This window comes from Ptychodera flava, chromosome 18, assembly GCF_041260155.1.
Source record: "Ptychodera flava strain L36383 chromosome 18, AS_Pfla_20210202, whole genome shotgun sequence".
Lineage (NCBI taxonomy): Eukaryota > Metazoa > Hemichordata > Enteropneusta > Ptychoderidae > Ptychodera > Ptychodera flava.
Genome location: NC_091945.1, coordinates 1336780 through 1355563, shown reverse-complemented (window position 1 = coordinate 1355563; position 18784 = coordinate 1336780). Strand labels below are relative to the sequence as shown.

Below are 18784 nucleotides of genomic sequence, written 5' to 3'. Positions count from 1 at the left end.
AAAGGTTACATCGCTTGCTTATGTTAGAGTAACTTGATGCTTTGTCAATGATTGACCACGAAATGACCTGCTTCTTTTGTTTTGTCCTCAATGAACCTGAATATTCATACTTTTGGATATATTGCAAAAACTCCTCTTCTTTCTTAATGTGCGCGTATTCTTACTCAAATCAACAAAAATCTGAGCTGAAGTGTATCGATGTTCACCAGGCCCTGCCATATGCCCTGACATCAGCCCTTGTCTAACTTTCTACGTACGTTAATAGAATCGCATTAGCAGGTGAACACAATTCAATTCGTATAGATTTGAACTAAATACGCGGCATTAGTACGTAGCGCGCTTATTGTTGAAAACAGGTCAACTATTCATTGAGGCGGGCGTGACCCGCAAATGACCTACACACCAGGTGATATTGTCCTCACGACATCAATCGAGCGGTGTGCATACAATTTTCCCATTGTATGTCACGGGGTACAAGGACAGATAAAAATAGACAATATAATTCGATCTAAATTCTTATTTCAGACGTTTGCGCAATTTAGCATTCAGGGGCGTACTTAATCAATGAAGTAAAAAAAAATTAAGACCGCCCATGGGAGCTTTTTACTACAGGTTAATGTTCAAAGTCATGGATCCCGTGGGCATGGGAAGAAACTGAAATATAGGTTGTGAAAGTGAAATATGTTGCGACATCTTTGTTGTTCACATGACCCAGGTACATTAGATTCGGAGTATACGAGTACGAATGGGAGACAAATACCTCTATCTATGCACAGAAAGATAGCTTATAAATGGCACTACTGATAGAAAAGTGTTTCGGGAATGACATAGTGGTTTCAACTGATAATTTGCTATGGGTAGCAGTGGTCACGTGGCTAAACTCTCCAGATTGTGTCACTAGAATCTTGAACGGTCACCAACATATTTTGTGTATGTAGAGATACCCTTGCTTATATGTCTTATGTTGTATACGGAATTGCACATATATGTAGAAACGTTAGTTTTAATATTATTTATTTTATTCATTTTAAATTTTATCAGATAAGCCGTATGAATATATGTTAAAGATCGACTAACATAAATTGAAATTATGCATTCTTAATTGTACAGTGGGAAAATGACATGGCATTACATGTAAATTAATCAAGCCGGAAGCAAAAGTTCAACTCTGGACAATAATGGTACGAGAGAAAATGCAGTTCTTTGAAGTAATGAATATTCATGACATACTTCAACAGCCCAACCCTTGCCTTATTTTTTTCGCCAGACAGCTATGTTAGGGACATAACGTCGTGCTTCAGTTTGCACGGTATCCTTGAATATGGGCAGACAATCTAAATGTTGCCGTTGATGATTCGCCAAAAACAGATTTTCTGTGGAATATGGATGAAAAGAAGTCATCTGAAATAGGGAGTAAGTATTAACAACCATACAACACTAACTCTTATAAACAGGCCAACGTGAACTTCTATTGTGAAAGGTACATAATGTAAAGTGTACCAAATTAAGTTATAACTTGGCTTTTTTGTAAAAAACACATTGAAGTAAACATTGTTTCCTCGATATCGCATAAACACTGCTATTAATAACCAGGAACTTCCGAACATTCACTTCCTGGTAGAGATTAACATGTTCATTCAAATTAACATGGTTATCCAAATCAGAACAAATGTAACATGCAAGTTAACATGGTTATCCAAATCAGAACAAATGTAAGGATCATCGCATATTCCACTTTCTTAATCTTAAAATGTTTGTGATAACTATTCCTATGTCGATGTGAATTATTTTACAAAACGGTAAGAATTAAAAACCAAGTGTCAGAATGTATTGCCTTAATTAAGACTCATGATAGACACGTTGAGTGGCATCTTCCCATAAGGATAAATGTTACATTAATTTGTCATTATTAAATATCGTTTTTCAGGCAGCGTTACTAGTCTGGTGGTGCTGGTGACGTCATCCATACTGGCCATATGCTTCCAAGGTAGTCATAACCATTGAACCTTTAGATCAAAACATCAAATAAATACGTTTACTTCGGCTTCTTTTGGACTAACCATTGTTTTTGCTTCATATTAAATTTTGCTACTTTATTGTATTAACACTATCTTGCTAAAGGACAATCACCTGAACTTTTAGGTGACTTGAAGTTCAATAAACATTTGTAAATATAGCAATACAAAACAAATACCGAAAAGAATTCGATTTCTGATCTCACCCATGTCAAGATATGGTGATAACTGTCTTTTTATGTCTGAAATGAACGTTTCAGACCTCAAGGCTTGTTTGCACAGCAGAATCATATCTAATCTCCCATAGTCATGTTAAGTTGTTCACTTCATTTGTTTCAGGAGTTTCAAGTTTTGAGCCGAATCTAAGTGACCTACATTATCTGGAAATAAGCCGGAGTGAAGTGTTAGCTGCCGAGGTAAGTGTGGCAATGTACATACCTTACTAGTTACCATTAAAACAGATGTCAGCTTAAACTTAAGTCTGTTTGTTGTAGCTTTTGGTGTGTGTGAATTGCATATGAATTATGATATGAAGAAATCCGACATGTTTCTACTGAAAGAGTGGTACTGTGAAAACTGTTGAACACGGTTTATTCATCATCTGTATGTCAATGCCCTCTTGACTATAGAAGTATTTAAAGGAGAGCCTTTATGTATTGTACAATTTCCTTTGTAGGCTCCCATAAGAGTAGATCCAAGAGGGCGCAGGTCAAATGGTCAACCAGCTGATAGCAATGAAAACACACCATATTTCGTCGGTGTACCTTATGAGGGCGCTGTACCTATCAATGCAAAGCAAGGATATGAAGTACTCAGAGTGACAGCGAAGGACAATGACGAACAGGTTCACTTCTTGCAGAACTATTAACGACAGTATCTGCGGCCTGTGTTAACCTCAGTAAACTTGTTACAATTGGCGCATGGTGTATATATTAATGTCAAATATACATTTTTAGCTTTCATGGAGCGATCCTGTTTTCCACGAGTCGACGATTTTCTTGTGTAATAAGCAAAACTGAGGGGCATTACTTTTTATATTTTGCTTGTCAACATATAATGATCAGACTTTGTGATATCTTCAGGGCTTTGTTCTAAGTGCGTATACTAAACATTTTAAGAATCTAGAGGCTGTTTCAATCCTAATCGTGTTGATTATATTGACTGTGTAACCTTATATTGATTATGTAACCTCTGTACGGTCAATGGTATTTTGTAACTGTCAAACAAAATGAGCTAAAAGCATTTAGCAACCGCTGATGCCTGCGAGGAGACAATAACACAGATTCACACATCGTCGCATAATAGTAAATAATGTCAAGGAAGAGAGGTTGCCCATACCAGACTGGTGTCCAATTAACATAAGCATTCTTTTCAACCAATCAAGGGTACCTGTAACGCTAATATTACCTACAGTCTACAACCTTACAGTGGAACACTAGACTTCACGTATTTTACAATTGACCGGTATGATGGCACTGTGTTTGTGGGAAGAAGATTTGATGATGATGAGTCTGATCAAGGGAAGAGTGCCATTTATGAGGTGAGATAATGATTTTACACTGTCAACAGAAAATCTGAAATCAGTTATCATCATTCTGTTTCAGCAAAACCTTAAAACGTGTTGTGGTAAGATTAACAAGATACACAAATTTTTATTTCCGTCCTTGATCTTACTTCTTATCATCGCTCTTCCTGTCTTAAACTCGCATCCGCCAGTCCCTGGTTCTCGCATTAGTTTGACATGTATTGTTCACATGATATCAGGTCTTTACTTTTATTAAATTTGTCCTTAATGGATTATTTTGATGATAAATCTAATAAAAACGTTTTTCTATCAGTGTATGCATTTGTCATAGAGTAACTAACCAAGTAAATGCGCCCTCTATTGATCATTTACAGTTTCTTGTCAAAGCATCAGATGGTGGCTGCTGGAGTAAACATAACGAGACCCTCGTTAAGGTCTTCATTTGGTTATATCCAATATTTGATATTCCTGGACAATTTTACAAGTAAGATTATCATAAATATTCTAATTCTAGCGGAGAAGCAACAGACAGAACCACTTGGCCAAATCCCCACTCTCAAAAAAGAGTTTAAAGCCACAATAGCTGTGAATTGTACGCATTATTTTCATGATTTTATTTTCAAACCAAAGTTGGTTTGAGTAAATGTGCTAACTGAAGGACGTGTAAAGAAGTATCACTGCTCGCTGTAACAGGTTGTAAGAGGTTAAATGATAAATGTATGCGCACTCGAAAGCCAATCAATGTCTGGCACTGGTACACAACCCCTATCTCCCCTGTACATTAGACTATCGAGTTGGCTTGTTCTGGCTGATTAGTATGCTGTGTATAGCCCTGGGAATGTAAATACTTGTTGAGTGGCCATTATTGTAACAGCATACGTTTGTTTTCCGAGCGCAAAAGAGACGTCAAAAACAGTTTAAAGTTGTTTCACGCGGCCATAGGGCGAGGGAAACAGGCTGTTTTATCAACTCACAGACCCAAGAGAATCACAGATATAGTAATAAGTACACTGCTATCTGATTATGACTAGTCAATAAGTTCACCGCTTTCAGGTTTGTCGTTGTGTAATCAAGAATTCCTTTACTAATTTAATTTGCTTCACTCATCTCGGTCGCAGACAACATCGCTTTGTTGTCTGACGTTTACGCGAATGTTCACATGTGTTTCTGGCGCTCCCAAACTTACCAGGTAACAGTTTGCTGAACTGTTATCCGATTGGTTGTCACCCATCAATAGGCTGTCTTTGAATACGCAAGCGCAAAAAACTTATAAAACATGACCGTAACTGATTAATAACATGAGTTATATTAGAAGGGATGCGTTGCAAATAATCGCATTGCTTCCTGCAAAATCGACGATGGTATCTTTATCTTTCCCTCCCAGATTTGTACACTTGGGATATTTTCTCTTATATTAATCAAGGAACAGTGTCGTTTTGTTTAGAAGACCCGCAAAGGGGGTACCTTGAAAGTATGTGGAACAGGCATGGATACAAAACCGCCTTGCAGCACTTTGGAGTGCCAACACCAGGCGTATTCGCATACGAAGCTTGGGCATGTTTGCATATCAAGCTAACTTTGAGTCGACATCCATCTCAGAGTTCGCTGAGGGTTCGAATCTCAAGAACTGCTGATTGAATGGAAATAAGATATAATACATAGAATACATTTATACACATCACTGAGACCTACTTGGTTGTTATGACAATTTCAAATTATGGCAATAAAGTGACAATAGTAATGTAGTTTGATAAAATGCTCGGAAGCGCTTCCATACGAGAGTAAACGCATATAAACCGCAGTTTTGAACCATTTTCGCCTCATGTAGACTTTGGCTATGCATGGAATTCTAAGGTTTAATGCAGTGTGTAGACTTTTGACTCTAGCACAACTTATGACCCATATAATCACTGTTGATTGGCATTTTTTTAGAAAATGTAGAGTTTTAACATAGCCATGGGGGAGGTGTTGACATAGGTATTTGGTCGAAATGATGGCGGCGTTTATTCTGGAACGGACACTCCCACAATAGATCAGCAAACATTGTTGGAATGTTTCTTTGTATAATGACAGTGCGTCTATCGCATAATCCCCGGACTGAACCACTGGGCCGTAAAGCGATAATAGTCATGACAACAGAGTAAAATTTCTGTATCTTGCAATTGTTAGTAAATTTATAAATGTGAACATGTTCAGAAGATGCAATATTTCTGTCATTATTGTATACTTATAAAAACACCTAACTGCATTGAAATCCTGGAAGATGTTCAGAACCTATGCTAAATTCGTGCGGTTGTAGCATAGATCACGCAGCACAGACCACATTTACGCATGCGTTAAGGAGACTGTACCTGGCCGACCTGGACAGTCTTGCGGATCGAAAAATGAATATCCAATGACTTATTGACTTATTTTTACGTCATGGGGTTACTAATATCCAAAGTGTTTGTTAGATGAATATCTATTACAAAAAACAAATGGTTTCAAACCCAGACAATCTATCAAATATCTCAAGCAATGTGTTTCAAAATTTGCTACAAGGACACTGTATCCAGACAAGTATGTGCAAGACGACTTAAAGTGCAGTGGCGGATGCATACGACTATATTAAGTTTGCAAATCCTTTGATTTGCTTTTATATCTTGCAAAGTTTGATTCATTACTGTGTTATAGAATGAGGACCTTTCCGGTTGAAGGAGAAACGAAGCATTCCTGGTGCGAAGACATACCACAAGCATCTTTCAACGGATCATTTAAGTACATTATCAAGGCTGGAAATATTGACGGTAGGAATGTATGCTTGTTTTGATTATTTTGTTTCGAATGATTCGGTAACCCCAAATGTATCGTTGCATTTTCATAAAATTTATTTGATAAAGTATCAATACGCAATCTGAAAGTAAAACAAAAACACTTTACCAATCTTCAACTCTTATAAAATTAGAATTCCATTTGGCAATACCTCTTCTCTTGGCTATTTCCACTCTTTTCGATTCTGAAATGTATTGTTCAAACAAAATGTCACTCGTAATTTACTTGTCTTCTGATTTTATCGTGGTTTTAGGTCGTTTCGCAATTGATGCAGACACTGGTAGGATTTGTAACAACGCAGAACTCGACAGAGAAGAAATGGCAGAGTATTATTTACTTATCAGTACCTCAATCGACAGCGTTGGACAAAATGAAGTTATTTCCAACAACCCTATGATGCCAAGTATGTGTTTTGGAAGAACCACATTTAATTTAAGCAATCTGATAACGAAGCGAACAATCTTTATTGGAGAATGAATCTGTAGGATTTCACCACTAGCGACATAATCGTGACATTGACGTATGAACCTAGAAGTGTCTCTACAAACTATCTACTGCCAAACTTTAGAGTGACTGTTAATAGTGGTTTTGGGAGCTCCAAATGCAGCGCGATGAGCAAATAATCGCCAAGTTAATTCCATGCGTCCAGAAATAAAATGGACCTTTCACGTTATCAAAAGCGCTTCCGTCGTTTTTTAAGCACATATGAAGTCAAAGGCACCATCTTTATCTCCTTACTCGACAATAGGAATACCGAAGGTTTCCGTCAATCCCGCTTGCAAATTAATACATTGTGTGAACTAAATAACTCTCGTCTTTCACGTTAACTTTGTACACACACTCGGTTACCTTCGTCAGAGCCAAGATAAGGCTGGCAAAATAATGTGCAATATAAAAAATAAAGGTCACTTCGTCTTTTATATACATACATTGTATATACATGTGACGCGTACGTATACGGACGCTGTGCATAAAAACGATCATGTGTGTTTTTGTATACTTATGCTATAACAAGCTTACACAGTACGCTCTCAGAAAGAGTGTGATTTTTAGAAGACAGAAAGTGTCTCAGGGACGGATATTCTGGCTGTCAAATTTGTTTCATACTTTTCGGGTCTAACACTTCTAAAGCTCGCGACGTAAGCAAAATTTTTACCGGCTTACTTTGTCGAAATTCGAAAATTTTATTTTTTCCCATAAAGATAACACAAGGGTGGTGGCCATTTTGAATTTCAATTATCAGTAATCTTTGATATTGTTTCTCTACGGTGACCCGATTTTTATTTTTGATATGGTAAGAGAATGGTTGAAACTTTCAGTGACGAAAGTTTGTACGAAAGTTTAAGTCTTTCACTTTTGAATCGCGTACGGTGTAAGTAAGGAGTCTCCACAGATATGTATGATCTATTTAATGCCAATGATAATTTACTGCACATCTCAGTCAATTAATCAAATTGTTATATTATCTTCAGGTTACTGTCAAGACCTTCATCTGAGTGAGCTGTGTGTACTCATAACTGTTGGTGATATCAATGATAACATACCAGTATTCACAAAACCCGTCTACACCATCGCCATTTACTATGATATACCTCCTGGAACGAATGTAATCAAAGTCACGGTAAATACATAAATATGTCCTGCGTTATGAAATCAACATTATATATATATATATATATATATATATATATATATATATATATATATATATATATATATATATATATATATATATATATATATATATATAAACATTATATATACATATATATAATTATGTGTGTGTCTATCTATCTATCTATCTATCTATCTATCTATCTATCTATCTATCCATGTATTTCTGAATGTGACTTGCGAATCAGTATCTGAAAGAGTGAATGTATAAATAGTTTGCAACGTCATGGACAATTGCATGTATATCGTATGTAATTGATTGCAGGCTTCTGATGAAGACAGTGGTAATTACAGCAAAGTATCTTATGAACTCACAGAGAATGTGAGACCATTTGCAATTCAACGATTGTCTGGTAAAATCTATACAACAGAGCTACTGAATACAGCTACAAGTGGAGAGTATGAATTGTACGTGATGGCAACTGACAACTACGGTGATGGAAATCCATCTGCAAGCAGCGTTAAAGTCAAGGTATGATTACAGAGAGTAGCAATGTGATTCGTCTTCAGTCCAGGTTATTGCTCATTAAATCAGAAACATCAAGACTAAATTATTCTTTCATGACGACAAATTTTATGAGGTTGGAGTTTATTCGTATGTATGTATGTATGTATGTATGTATGTATGTATGTATGTATGTATGTATGTATGTATGTATGTATGTATGTATGTATGTATGTATGTATGTATGTATGTATGTATGTATTATTGTATGTATGTATGTATGTATGTATGTATGTATGTATGTATGTATGTATGTATGTATGATGTATGTTTAAATATCAAGTTATTTGTATACAATAAATCACAAATACTCCAAGGAAAGACTAAAAATGCGCCTGGCCTAAAATGAAATAGGGGGAAAATTAACCACCTGCAAAGCACATAGAGATATAACGATAGTACACGACAACAAGAGAAACATTTACAAATTCAGAGAGATTTAAATAGACTCCTTTCAAAGAGACGAAAAACAGATATAATGAAAATAAAACGAGTATTGTAAATTATCAGAACACAATAAAATCTGAAAGTAAGTGTTTTGTATCGAAGTCCTCTTCCATAACATCAACATAATACTAAGGGTAATTCTCAAAACTAAAATATTAGTTTAGGGTTAAACAATGGCTGGAAAATACATAAATCATTATTGGTAATGAATACAGAGCGCGATAATTTGCCCTCAATTGACATTAGAATGCAGACCATTATTTGCTGGAGTTTGGATATGATAAGCAGCAGCATAAACGAAGGTGTAATTTGCCTTGGACGAGCATAATTTTGGGGAAGTAGCTCTTTAAGATATTTGCAAGTTTTAGAAGATCGTCATGAAATAGTAAATTATTTTAGTGGGGTCGATATTATTAACATATTTCTTGTCTTTATGGCATTCAATATTTGTAATTGATAGTTGATTTGGTGATACATTTTTGCTTATATCATCCAAGTAGACAGGAGGACCAATGCGATAGTGCACTTTTGCAGAACCATCAATGATAACAGATTGCCTTTTCAATTTCTGTGCCTAACAAGGGATGATATTTTGTCTGCATTTCAAGTAGGGTATTGAGGCGTTTATGAAATAGCCACTTCTCAAAAAACCAAACAACAAGAATAGAATGAAGAATCTTTACTCCTATTGCTCACCAGTACAATTACCGGATAATTTATATTAACGCAAAGAAACGACACGGAGACAAAGGTTTGGCCGAAATCCAGGGGCGATGGCACATCCCAGCATCGTCACTACCTTTCCCCTAAGGCCACTCGTAGATTTGAGTGGCCTCAGGGGAGGGCAGCATGTTACCCGGGGATACAGGCACTGCCATAGTGGGGACCCTGCAACGATGTTACATATTTCATGGTGGATGTTGGGTGGGAGTTTAACGATGTAAACTTGAACGTGATAAGAGCTGAAGTGGCAGGATTGTGACGTTGGCGATACAGATATGCGAATGGGTGATGACTCGTAGGAGATGACGCAAAAAGATAAGATAGCAATGAATGAGAAAAGGAATCAGTTGGATCGGGCTACGTCTATAATACTAATAGCAAGTGATAAGGCGAAACAGAGTGTGGTTGCCTGCATGGATCAGTGGTCTTGGCCTTGGTCTTCACGTCACTTTCCAACGTTAACCATGATCATAGCAAGGTCATAATCACCAATATAAAGAATCACACAAAACGCGAATCCTGAATTGTCAATCAAATTATGTACTTTGTAAACGTTGTTAGGTAAACGGTGAGATTGGTATGTAATGACAAGGTGGGTAGGTTGGCATGTTTTATAAATTATCATCTCAGTCTACTGAAACTGTCTTTTCTTCTGTGGTTTTGAAGATAATTACAACAAGTATTACCAACGCAGTTGTACTGACGTCAAATTTACTTGATACAGATGTAAATTTACATAAAGAAGAACTAGTAAGGTAAGCGTTATTTTAATATCTCGCTTTTCGGACTGACGTTATTTACTTCTCCTTATTTGAAATCACAATATAGATAAAAACTATCCACTTTTGAACCGTAGATAAGCATTATAGCATACAATGTTTTTAAGGACTAAGAATTGCATTCCCTTATCTATTTTATCATTCCAGTGATCTAGAAAAGCACCTTCAATTGGATGTTGCCATATTGGATATTGGTGTCACCCTATCCGAGAATGGAGAGTTAATAGTAGACAGGTATGTACGGTACAGACATTGCATTTGTTTTGATCAGTTTCGCCTACTATCCGTCTATATCTTCTCCTCCTTCTTCTTCATATTATTTGTATTATTAGTTCGTAGCTGTAGTAGTAACAGTCATGGTGGTAGGTGGTGGTGGTGACGCGATGGCAGCAGTGGTGTTAGTCATCTTGGAAATTGCCGTGATTTCAGTTTACTTTCAAAAATTAAACGTGGTGTCTTTGTCTCCTTCAGCACTGACATTTGGTTCACACGTACCTATCCACAGACATACGATGTTGTACGAGGAACTCACATTATGTTGAAGTAAGTTTTAATTAAACATTACAATACATTGTAAAAGTGATTAGCTATGGTTATAGAATATTAAGTAAATATAGCATTAATTCAATATAACGACAGTTTTTTACTGGGAGTTTCATAGGTCATTGGTCACAACCCTGCTATGATATGTTTATACCGTGAACTCATCACAATTTACATGTTACAACTTAAACAGAACATACCCTTTTTGAAAATGAACTGTGCAAAAACTTTATCAAATTTGATCGGCTTTGGTAATTCAGCCCCTTAACAGAAGAGTTCAAATCAAAGTGGTCTATCAACTCTTCAAGTCTTGGAAGCCAAAACCGATGGAAGAATGTTGAGCCTGTGAATGCCTCGACGTCAACGTTGTTTATAGTTCTTCTCGTGGTTTTACTTATTTTACTTCTGATGGCGATAACCTTCATCGTCATCTTAATTCTCCGAGACAGGTTAGTAATTTTACATTCTGACTTTTCATTTCTAACTTTGCATCAAGATAATATGTCTGGCATGTTTATATAGTTCATGAATCGATTTAATTAAAAATCCCAGGCAACCTGACCTATATTTTCGTCGCTGACAGTTAGATTATGCACAGGGCATCATTTGGCATTGGAAATTTGTGTCATTCTTGCACAACAATCCGCTGTACAGCACAAAATCAGTATGTTTTCTTTGTTTTAAGTGTATATACTGTGTTGATATAGTCACAGTAATGCATTGTGGGATAACCGAGAAAAGAACTATTCTTGGTGACAGTTCTGTTAATACGGAATCGTAATAAATAGAATCACACTTGAATAATGTCTGCGAGATCATGGAATGTACACTACCGATAAATTACGAAACCCCAAAAATATAATGACGATACATAAAGTCAAACGCATTAATATACATAGAACGGTAGAGCAGATATTTAATACAAAGAAGTGATGCTGTATATTTGATCAGCAAACACCTAATTAATGGTCACTCTACAAGCAAAGACTGCACAAAAATATAGGCAGCATTCAATATGGGAATTGACTATAGTAAATTATTTCGACAAGAAACCAACTTACAATCTACGTGCACTCTTACCTTGGATCTGACAAATTATTTTATAGATTTTGCCTCGTTATCGCAATAGGTAAGAATACATTATATCGACTCTGGTGACATATGGCTTAATGGATCATGTGACAGTAAAGTCTGTGTGTCTTGTGAAAGTAACTGTAATGTTTTCTCTGAACATTATCCTGTAGGCAAACAATAAATCCTCCTTTCTTGAAATATCTTGGCGGTCCAATATCTACCTCCAAGGATGATAGTTATGAAATGCCCTCAATTTCGAAGGTGAGTGGAGGTACCATTTCAGAAAACACGTATTTTATGTTGTGTCAATCATAATTTTTACTTCAGCGAATTATTTTTTATTTTTCCGGGTCTATTTTGACTCTGTCCTTCTTTACCAATTCCTGATCACAGCCGTTTAATTTCCCTCCTGCTCACGAACTGAGGAAGACAGACATACAAATAATTTCTAAAATAGGCGAGGGAAATTTTGGCTCCGTGGATAAAGCTGAATTGAAAAATCTTGGTGGACAATCAAGCACCCTTGAAGTTGCTGTAAAATCGATCAAACGCGATTCAGGTACGAAAAGTAGTTCCGTTACATGTGCTTAGTACATGTGTTACGAATGCCAATTGGACAAATCGACAAAACGACAATTCGTAAAATTTAATCCTGATAAGGTGTAAACCGGAATTTCAGCTTGTGATTAACGACCTTTAGAAATATTTCTTTCATGTCAACCTATGTACTTCACATTTACAAATTTTAAAACCTCTAATCAATCAACTTGCAGTGCCTCTGATATTTTTGGTTTAAGTTTTAATGACAATTTTATCACTAGTAAGTAGAAGAAGGGTAGAATTAAACACATAGAAATTTGTCTTACTGTGTACTTAATCTCTGTTATTTCCATTTTAAAGCTCATTATGATGAGGCAGCTAAATCAGCATTTGACAAAGAATTGAAGGTGATATCTTCACTCGAGTATCATCCCAATGTTATTACGTGTATTGGTTTTGTAACAGTTGAAGGTAAGGGAATAACTGTGAATCATCAGACGTACATATCACGTTCACTTAGGTATCTTGCCTCTCATATCAAGAACTCGTTAGTTTTGATTTTTAATAAATTTATTTCCATCATTTCGCGTGCTATAAGTAATGGAGGTATTCCCGTTACGAATGCAATGATTTGCCACGAAAGGCCATAATTGTGTGTTGTTATAACGTGTTTATATTACCATTGTGCAAAGTAATGATATTCGGATTTTTATGCTAAAGCATTGACCGCAATAATTTGGCTACACAGAATCTTTATCTTTCAACGGTAAATGTACAAGGATCACTTAAAAATTTACAAAAATGTATGAAGTAAAGTAAATACTGTTATATGCAGGCTATTATTTTAAATATTACGATATGAACTTACGATTTATATCTTTTTTCAGATCCTATGCTATTTGTATTCGAGTTTGCCCCACAGGGAGAGTTGTTGAAATATCTGAAATCACGTAAAGCGTCTGGTATAAACCAAGATAGACTCGTCAAATTTACTCTCGATGTCGCCAAGGGAATGGAGTACCTTTCGTCCAAATCGGTAGGTGCAGTTGCTGTTTATAACTCACTGTCACATGCGTTACATTATCCAATCATTGTTTAAACGCAGCTAATTTTACTCTCAAGCAATATGAGCATAAAATCATAGTTTAGCTTTCTGTATTCTTACAAGTATGATCAATTGTTATTACAGATTATCCACCGTGACTTGGCGGCCCGCAATGTATTGGTCAGCGGAGACACATGCAAAATTTCAGACTTTGGTTTATCGCGTTTGGGAGCGATCTATGTGAAATTGTCTGCGGTATTTTGGATTTAGTGTTATCTTCTATTATTTTGAAAACAACGGCTAATCCCACAAGAGAATGTATTTCTGAAGTATAAGGTTTATTTCTAGAACTCATCCAATTTTCATATAGTGACAAACATACACGACATAGAAAATAGGGACTATATTGTGCGCAACCAGTTGGGATTATTTCGAAATATAGGAGGAGTCATTGAATTTGCTTCCTTATAAGAAAAGGAAACTGCACGAGTATAGAAATATTATTTCTTGATTATAGAAATATTATTTCTTGCCAAAAACAGCCTCCCAAGCTGTTCAATTCACAATCCTTTGAGACCTGCTTGTGACGTGATTGTTCATGCCACTTGTTTCAATTTAATCCGTTCATTGAAATCTCCTCTAATTAACAAATTATGCTTATAAATAGGAAAAAATGATGAATACAAAATATATAAAAGGACAAAATGAGCAGATTTTCAGTCTCCTTTAAAGCCTACATGGTTATTGTTCTTAGTTGATGATAACAATTATATTTATGGAACTGTGCAAGAAATTGATATGACCATGATTCGTACGATGTATTTTTCTACAATATGTTGTGAATTTTTTACACTTTCATCACCACTGTACGACGATTGAATTCACAACTTACGCTTTTCACTCTACAAATCTCGATCAACACGACACCCAGATTTGTGGTATTAGCTAATACTTTACACCTTATATTTTGAAACATATGCATTGTTTCATTTTCATAATCAGGACAAAATTCCCACTGCCTGGACTGCCCCTGAGTGTTTGGTTGCATCTGAAGCCAAATACAACGTCAAAACGGATGTTTGGTCTTTTGGAGTCTTAATGTGGGAAATTATGTCATTTGGTGAGTGATATGCGTTTTTCATCAAATTATTCTTTCTGATATTTACAATTTTCTCTTATAGATTTTCTAAAATTCCTTTTATTTTAGGCACCGATGTTAAATGTAAGAGCGGGATTTAGATGTATTGGCTTTCTTTATTATGCCGGACAGATGATGAATCATAATACGTGACAAACAATTGAATACATTGGCATAAGATTACTTGGGAAGAGTGTTACACTGAACGTCTTATAGGGTAATGTTTGCTTCACGGTAACCGCTAAAGTCGACCTGCCAGCATATCTTATACCCTAATTTTGACGTAAAAATTAATTATTTTTAGTGAAGACCTCAATAAATTTGGTAGACATCCGGACTAAACATAGGTTAATGACAAACCTTGACCTTGCATCCTTTTTTATGGTATGTGATATTGAATTTCAAATATTTCGCTGCGTTTAAATCTTTTTTTACGTGAAATAAGTTACCATGATGATTCATCATTGAGTATTGTGACCATGATCGGAAGGTACACGACCTTCAATTAATCTTCTTAATGTATGTCTATGAAAACTCCTTTTCGTTGAGGTCATTGATGGACAGCAATGGAGATTTTCGTTTCACCTTTCTGGATAGTTTGTTAGGTTTTTATTTGGGATGTCCAGGTACGCAAAAGGAGCTGTACCGCTAGAAACGTATGACTTTGAGTAAAACTCATTTTGTGAACAACATTTCAACAATTTGTGAAATGTCCTAACGTTACAATCTAACAATATCGCAAATTAACGGTAATGATCGCTAGAAATTGGTTTTACTCGTCGTTTATCTCATGTTACAAATTCATGAAGACACAATCGTCATGGTCATTTTTTGCTGTTGTCATTTTTTTTTAGATTCATATTCAATCAAGATTTATCGCGATCTCCAGACACACATTCAGCGACATTGATAGTGCGGTTGTGTAGGCTAATAACATTACTTGATCTGGACGCAGAGCAAAGGAAATTGACCGTAGTTTCACCAAACATTGATCAATCTAAGCCTGTAAAATACGAACGATGCCACTTCATATGCGTGTCGTCATTGTAATTTTGTTTATCTCTTCTGAACTCAAACCTGCAAACAAAAACGTGGTTGTAATATCTAACAAATATCAGAAATCAAAAAAGAATTTAAGCAGGAGATACTCTACCAACGTCACTTGGGGAGTCATTTATGTCATGTCGCATAAAAAACATCGATCCCTATTGTTTCTCCATCTTCAAACAGGACAGAGACCTTACAATCCAGGTTTGAAAAATAGACTGAAAGAATATCTTGAAGGAGGTGGTCGCTTGGCCAAACCAGAAGGTTGTCCAGATCAAATGTAAGATTCGAGTAAATATATGAACTTGATTAAGAATTATAAAGAACATGAATTTTCGAAATATGATATTGGTATGGCGTGATGTCATGTCTTATTTGGACTAATATGTTCAATTTTTCTGAATCAAAACAAGATTTACTATTATAGCACTGAGTATTTCAAACTGCTGTCTTAGAAAAGAAACAAGTTTTATTCAGAGCGTTTTACTATGTGGTTAGTCACACATTGACAAATGTTGTTTATGAAAAATAATCACGAAAACTTTAATTCACTTTACTCATTTTTTAATTTAGATATGAAGTCATGAAGAAGTGTTGGCAGCTAATTCAAAACGACAGACCAACTTTTAGAAGACTCGTTAATGACATAGATAAAATTCATTGTGACCTTATGGTAAGTTATACATCAACCAATATATTCATTACATGCCTCGAAGTGAGTGCAAATGAGTATATTGATTTGAATAGGAACATTCTCGGAGTTAGCAAGCCTTCTGAACCATGTACGGACCGGTTTCCACAGATACCCGCTGTGGTGAAGCCCTTTGACGTTTTCTACATCGAGGTAGACGCTTAACGCTAGATGTAAAAATATCAATACGCGCACTGCTATTTTGAAATTCGTTAAAATCTGTTTGACATTGGTCGATAATAGCGTCAGACAAAGTGTTACCTGTTTTCCGGCACATAAATGTTTGTATCCAGGCAATATAATAAGCCTTGTGTGTTCTGTGTCAGTACAATTGAAATGAATTCTTATATTTAGGTATCAATATTCCAAACCGTTAAAGTGCTATAGGAATAGCCAAAAATTGAAATACACTTTAAAGTGTATCAAAAATTACATTTTAAAGAAACAAATTGAAGTGACTGTCACGTCTTATTGATCACATATAAATTTGAGCTATGTTTGCAAATATAAATATTTTTATATTATATTCTTCTTAACACGCTTGCTATGTTAATGCCCTCTGTAATTTAGAAATATCACTTTCCACGTACAGGAAGAACTTGATGGGAGAGAACCAGCAGATAGTTATGACGATGTTCAAGTTCCGGCTGACATGGCATATGAAAAGGTTCGATATGGAGCCCAACTGTCTGAAGGATATGATGATATCACTGTACACATTACAGATTCAGATCAAAACGCAGATGGGTTTCGTGAGAGCACCGACAATCTAGTGACTTAGTTATCAAAAAGTTACGTCCCAGTTGAATATTAAAGTCGGACGTTTGCCAATCTCTTTACAAGATTGTGACTTTGAAACAATTTTTGATAAACTATCATGTACCATTTAGTGGTCATATAATAATGTACTTACAAGTGCAGTGTGTGTATTTTTCGTCAATACTCGTCACTGATTCTGAGTTAAACATATTTTGGCAAGGGCTTAACAATCTACTCACAGTAAATGTTCATCGGACGTAAAGGGACATAAGGTATCGATCCTAAAAATTATTGTTAGAAATAAAAGTGTTGGGAAAAGACAATTTTGAAGTTTTCTACAAATGATTCACAATTTGAATAAAGCCAATTATTCACAGTGAAGTTTAGCCAATTATCTACTTAATAAAACGAAGATATCCGATGTAAGTCATCGTTTATCATCTCGGAAAAACTAGATGCCCTGTAATTGTGTCGCCCTAAAAGTCAGTAAATTTTCTTATTTTTATGAATTTTGACTAATTTACCTTCAGCGAAATGATAATCTATGTATGACATTGTAATCTATCGGATGTTTGGCCTGGTTGAAATTATATGTGAAACGTTTTTGATTCTTTCTTTTTTTGATTTTAGCCTGTCAGTTGTATTACATAAAGAAATTGGTTTAGATATTCGTAGGATTGTTTGTTCTCTACTATAAAGAATAACTTCACTGTTCGCTCTGTGAGACTCTGTAATGACCTACGCGATGACAGACGATTGATCGGCTTTTATACGTTGGTTGTTTCACATTCTAATATAGTTGTAGCTGTTACATTTACACACTTACGGGAAGTTGATTTTTCTGGCATTAATATAGAGTTGAAGAGTAAGATTAGTTGCCATGGGAAACAATGACTGTTTCAGTGATTTTGAATATATTTGTCGGTTTACAGTTAATAGTGGCTATAAAATATATATTTATGTATCGCATCGATTTTAACGAACATACAATGCTTTGATGTCTAATGATAAATGATAGAATAAAATTAAAGTTGAAATAATAAGTATGTTGACATGCCTACTTTATGAAATCGTTTTCATAAAATTGCTTTGTGTATGATAAAGTGGTGAATGACTTTATACATGATTGTACGCAATGCATGTTTTTTATAACTGTTTAATTTTGTACAGAGGATGAGGTAGGGCTATTTCATTTCAAGCGTGCCACTACTATTTCATGCAAACACTGGAAACACTGAATCGAAACTTCCACATTCAATGGTAGCAAATTCGAGGCATTTTGATAATTTATTCCGTTGGCATACAAAGGGACAGAGACAGATAAGTGTTTAGAAAGGTTGAAAAATTTGCACTTATGAAGGGCTAAAGGAAGATATGCTTAGCAGACATAAAATAATTGTAGACACAGAAGGGCAAGGCCTCAGCAGTATACGAGAAATCGCAAACTTTACATCAGAATATCGAATAG

General features: G+C 35.5%; 1 protein-coding gene across 1 annotated transcript; it reads left to right on the top strand.

The window, feature by feature from the left end:
• Positions 1 to 1205: 1205 nt before the first annotated feature.
• Positions 1206 to 18359, top strand: LOC139117971 (uncharacterized). Its single transcript, XM_070681232.1, has 23 exons — positions 1206 to 1413; positions 1928 to 1987; positions 2355 to 2431; positions 2692 to 2859; positions 3400 to 3555; positions 3915 to 4024; positions 6214 to 6326; positions 6605 to 6754; positions 7824 to 7972; positions 8291 to 8497; positions 10367 to 10455; positions 10627 to 10713; positions 10951 to 11022; positions 11283 to 11471; positions 12267 to 12357; positions 12490 to 12655; positions 12997 to 13107; positions 13524 to 13672; positions 13826 to 13936; positions 14684 to 14801; positions 16050 to 16146; positions 16440 to 16539; positions 17150 to 18359. The coding sequence occupies exons 1-23, from the start codon at positions 1383 to 1385 to the stop codon at positions 17336 to 17338; spliced, it is 2790 nt and encodes a 929-aa protein (XP_070537333.1). The 5' UTR covers positions 1206 to 1382; the 3' UTR covers positions 17339 to 18359.
• Positions 18360 to 18784: the final 425 nt, after the last annotated feature.